This window comes from Kryptolebias marmoratus, linkage group LG10 (genome assembly GCF_001649575.2).
Source record: "Kryptolebias marmoratus isolate JLee-2015 linkage group LG10, ASM164957v2, whole genome shotgun sequence".
NCBI classification, from domain to species: domain Eukaryota; kingdom Metazoa; phylum Chordata; class Actinopteri; order Cyprinodontiformes; family Rivulidae; genus Kryptolebias; species Kryptolebias marmoratus.
Window position 1 is genome coordinate 1,858,736 of NC_051439.1, and position 5,259 is coordinate 1,863,994.

At 36.1% G+C, this 5,259-nt stretch overlaps 1 protein-coding gene across 1 annotated transcript in view; it reads left to right on the plus strand.

Moving 5' to 3' along the window:
- LOC108228332 (endophilin-B1) overlaps positions 1-5,259 on the plus strand; it is a 19,089-nt gene that overhangs the window by 5,526 nt on the left and 8,304 nt on the right. The window contains exons 3-9 of the mRNA XM_037977695.1: positions 587-715; positions 791-924; positions 1,022-1,114; positions 1,230-1,313; positions 1,459-1,482; positions 4,022-4,111; positions 4,271-4,371. Coding sequence (XP_037833623.1) covers positions 587-715; positions 791-924; positions 1,022-1,114; positions 1,230-1,313; positions 1,459-1,482; positions 4,022-4,111; positions 4,271-4,371 — 655 coding nt within the window. The remainder of the gene's footprint in view (positions 1-586; positions 716-790; positions 925-1,021; positions 1,115-1,229; positions 1,314-1,458; positions 1,483-4,021; positions 4,112-4,270; positions 4,372-5,259) is intronic.

Sequence of the window (5,259 nt, forward strand, 5' to 3'; positions counted from 1 at the left end):
CATCAAAATTAAACGAAATAAACATTTGAAATATATGAGTTTGTATGTAATGTATGAATATAATATACAAGTTTCACTTTTTAAATGGAATTACTGAAATCAATCTACTTTTTCATGATATTCTAATTTTATGACCAGCACCTGTAAGTTAAGTGTGCTCCATGTCTTCTCCCAAACATCTATCCATTTTCTTTACCCTCTTCTTCTCCTTTCTGGGTCTTGGGGAGCTGGTGGTTATCTCCAGCAGTCACTGTGTGAGAGGCAGGGGACACCCTGGACAGGTCACAAGTCCATCACAGGCCTACATAGAGGAAAACGAGACACCTAAGGACAATTTAGAGTTACCAATGAACCTAACATGCACATTTTTGGTCTATAGGAGGAAACCAGAGTACCTGGAGTAAACCCACATGAGCATAGTGAAAACATGCAAACTCCACCCAGAAAGGCAGGTTGGGAAGCGATCCTGCAGCCTTTTTGCTGGGAGGTGACAGCTCTAACCACTATGCCGCTGTGACACCTTCTCTCAAACATATTAAAATCATTTGAATTTGAAAAAAAGAGATGTATGATGTTTTGCTGTCAGGAGCTCGGTTAGAGGAGCGGCTGTACGAGCATTTGGAATGGAGCATCCCTTCTCGGCCACATGCACATGAGTTACTGGGAGATAAGATGACCCAGGCTGGGCTGGAGATCGGATCTAACACACCCTATGGTAAGTCCATAATTTCATCTTCTTTGGATTTTCTCTTCAAAGTGGAAATGATCAAATGTCTGTGTTTGTGTTCAGGAACAGCACTGATAAAGTGTGGAGAGACCCAAAAGCAGCTTGGAGAGGCAGAGAGGAAGTTTGTGAAAAGCATCAATATTTATTTTCTCACCCCTCTGCGAAGTTTCACTGAGGGGGAATACAGAGTGATACAGGTAAAGCACATAAACACCCACTGTATCCAGCGCTCCTTTTTGCTAACAGCAATGCAGTCTTGGTTGTGAACCTCTTGCATTGTTAATTGTTTAATAGAATGAGCATAAGATGTTGGTGAACAAGCGTTTGGACTTGGATATAGCTAAGAGACGACTGATGAAAGCCCATGAAGCTGAGAGAGAGGCCAGAGTAAGTTACATTAGGGTCCTAAAATCAGTGCAAAGGTCTAACACAATCTTTGATCTCTGAATACATGCTGTTTAGTTATTTCTGTTTTTCCTCTTCCTTGTGTCATTTTTTGAAGAATCTGAATGCCTCCCCACTGGAAGAGGACTACTTGGCCCATGTCTCCTACATGTTCAGCTTCCTGCGTGTTAAATGGCTAAAGGTCAGTAATTGTTAAATGAACATGATCTCTGACAGAAGTTTAGTTTAGTTTATTTATTTAAAACAAGGGCAATGTGCAAAAACCGTTTCACCATTTGGTACTCATTTGTCTTTTTTGTCTTTTTTCTTTTCTTTTTTCCACACAGATATGGGCTCAGGAAATTTCTCAGGCAAGAACTTTCAAAAGCAGCTTAGAGAGGCAGAGAGGAAGTTTGTGAACAGCACCAACATTCATTTTCTCACACCTCTGCAAAGTTTCACTGAGGGGGGGGAGGGGGGACAACTTGGAAGTTGTTCACCAACTTTTAAGTCTTTACTTTCTAATACTGTAACTATCATATTCTTCTTCATGCAGTCCTGACAGATTAATTTCTTTTTCAGTTTTATAATTGTTCAAAATGTGCCCAAATTGTAAAAAAATGTAGCCAAACAATTCAAAAACCAACAATGATCCAGATTTTTTCAATTTTTCTAAATGACGAACATTCACGAGGAAAGACTCTTTGAATTTCATGTTTTTTTGCATCAGGATATAATAATAATGATCTGGTCTTTATCAGGTTCTAAAATTATTTAGTTTAAACTCAAGTGTAGCAAAATAAAAGATTTCACTATGTCATTATTTAAAGCCATAATAGCTCTCAAAATATGCTATTTTTCAAGGTTTTTCTTAGCATTTATATGCTCCTAATACAACTTCTACATCATTAGGTGATTGTTTACAGTTTAATGTAACTCAAATTCATCAGGATTTTCGTAAAAATTGCACTATAAAATAGCTAATATACCTTGGCTTTGTTGCTGAACCCCATTTAGCAGCAGCAACTCTCAATAGTTGTTTTCTGTAGGGCTTATCAGTCTCTTACAAGGTTGTGAAGGAATTTTGGCCCACTCTTCTTTAAAATTTGGTTTCAATTTATTGACATTTGAAGACATTCATTTTTCTACAGCTCTCTTAATGTCCCCCCACAATATTTCCATCAGGTTGAGGTCTGGACTTTGACTGGACCATTTCACCTTGATTCTTTTCTTTGTTTGTCATTCTGTTGTAGACTTGGTGCTGTGTTTGGGGTCATTGTGCTGTTGCAGACAGAGCCAGTTTGGTCTAAGTTTCAGCTGTCAGACAGATGGCCCATTTGACTCTTGAATACTTTGGTCTATAGAGGAGTTCATGGTCGACTTAATGACTGCAAGGAGCCCAAATATTCAGCCCTCCACCACCATGCTTGACAGATGGTATGAGGTGTTTGAGCTGATATGCTGTGTTTGGTTTTCTCCAAACATGCTGCTGTGCATTATGGGTAAACATCTCAACTTTGGTCTCATCTGTCCAAATGACATTTGTTACAATGGTCTTGTAGTTTATTCACATGAAACTTTACAAACTTAAGTCATGTTACCATGTTCTTTTAGAGAGAAGAGATTTTCTTCTGCAACCTTTCCAAGCAAGTCATACTTATTCAGTCCTCTTTTAATCTAATTTATCTTTCACCCTGTAGAATGATGGACTCTAAATGTTTTTAACCCTTCCCAGGTTAATGAGCAGCAACAACTGCTTCTCTAAGATCATTGCTGATGTCTTTTTGTTTTGGCATTGTGTTATACACACCTTTATGCTCCAGAGCAGCAAACTGACTAAACTCCTCCTTTTATAGAAGTGATCACACTCATGGTGATCACTTAATTGATACATCTGATACTGTACCTCTTAAATCTTGTGGAAGCAGCAATTGTGGACTTAGTTTTTTTTTACTAACAACTTTTTCCATTTTGGCTTCATTTTAGTTTAACAAATAATGATATGGTTGAATCTGTTGTGTGTTTTTGTTCACTTGAGGCTAGATTTAATTTATTTTAGAATGTAGTAAAGACCAGGGGTCTCATGTATCAAAGACTTTCATACTGAAAGTTAGGGTATGGACAGAATTTGAAAAGTGTGTAAACACAAAAATTTTCAGATTTATCAAATTGTGTGCATTAATATTTCTGCACACCTTTCCTTCATACGTCCCAATTTTTGTAACACTGAATGCATGTAAGACATCTCCCTTGACACTCCTCTGTTTAAATATGCAAATAAATTTAAATATGTCCTGTGTGTGTGATTTTCAGAAAATTGGGAATTTTATGGAATATGAATCAGACACTCCTATATATATGGAAGTGGGGTGTAAAAACATATTTGGCGCACTGTCCTCTGGCATTTGCTTCATGTGCAAAGAGGAGTGACGGTATGTGTGAAGCTGTGGTTGTCAGAGCAGTTTTTGTATATTTAGCTACATTGACATGTGACAAAAATAGAGGACACTTTACAGTTTACATTTGCTTGAGATTGTTTTGATCATTTTTTAGGTGTTACATGTTATGTTGTAAGAGGTTAAATGTGGTTCATTTCATTGTTTGTGGCTTTAAACCATAAATGCTCAAACTCATGAGAAATTAATATTTATCACTTTCCCGCTTTAGATAAAATGATATATACTTGGTCTCTGTTTAACCACCTGTGCCAGCGCAGTACAACCTAATGCTGCTCAGTTTAGTAAATCTGATCTTAAGAACAGCAGCACTATTTTTATTTTCTTTGTATTATTCATTTGGACCTCAGTTTGTTGGGTTGTTTAAGTGGAAATTTGTTTCTGCAGAGAAGTATTTTCTGAAAGAGAGCAAAAAAATTGAAAAAGTATTAATTAAAGAGCTGTATTTTTGTAGGCAGAGATGGAGCTGAGGATCTGTCAGTGTCTTTTCAATCGACAGTCTGAAATCACAAGACAGGTTGTCGAAGGAATCGGCAAAACTCATGTATGTACACAAACAAACACACACACTGATATCAGAAAAAAATAACTCTTATTGTGTTTTTGAACAATAAATGTTGTCACGGTGCTCCAGATTGTTTCTTTTTGCCTCTTCTTGTCTTGTGTGTGTTTTTTTATTTTTTGGTTTGTTTTTCCTCCTTAGACCAACCACATGCAGAGCCTTATTAACTTTGTGGATGCTCAGTCCTCATATTTTGCTCAATGTGACCAACATGCTCAGGAACTTCAGCAACAGCTCTCCAGGTCTGTGTAATCTCATTCATAGCTTCAAAATAATGGGTTTTATCATAACTGAAGGCCCTGTCTTTGTTGTATTTGGGAACATTATTGTAGAATAAAAGGATTTATATGACAACTATGGATGTCAAGAGACATGTCAAGAGACGAGACAAGATTAAAACAATATTTTTAAGAAAAAGGTCTTTTCCACACACTCAACTGACTGACCTCTCTCCTGTCTGGTTTCTCCTCAGACTTTAGAATGGTACTTTAACTATATATGAGCTTCTAACTTCTCATTTCTTTAGGAACCTAGGGGAGTCCAACTCATTTTCACAAGGAGCCAAAAGATCTGATCAAAGACCATCCTTTTTTTTATATTTTTTTCAAAAACATATAATTTCGTCATATTTTTCAGATCTCATATCTTTAAATATTCACACAGAAATATGAAATGACCTTTTCTTAATATATCTTTTTTATTAGTCAGAGCAAACATTTTTACTGGATTTTTTTAATTAGAGACTTTTATTTATTTCTTCTGTCTTCTTTTTTTTAATCGCATTTTTAGTGTTTCAAATAAAAACATTTTACCACAGCCCATGAAAACAGCTAAAAAACTTTTAATGAAAATTTAAACAGCTACAAACAGTTTACCTAAGACTACAAAAGAAAACAAAAAAATGGATAAAATAAATTCAGACACTCTGCAGCTGAGACATGGCTCTGACAGGCGTTTGTCTGATAGTCTGAGTCATGGAAACTCTCAGGACTGGCGGAAGGATATTAGAGTGAATTTCCTTTGTGTGCTTTTTTTTTGTCATTTAACTGTTTATTGGTATTTTTCACAATTGTTTATATATACAATGTACATGAACACTTCACTTACAACATAACATTAAACTTAACACA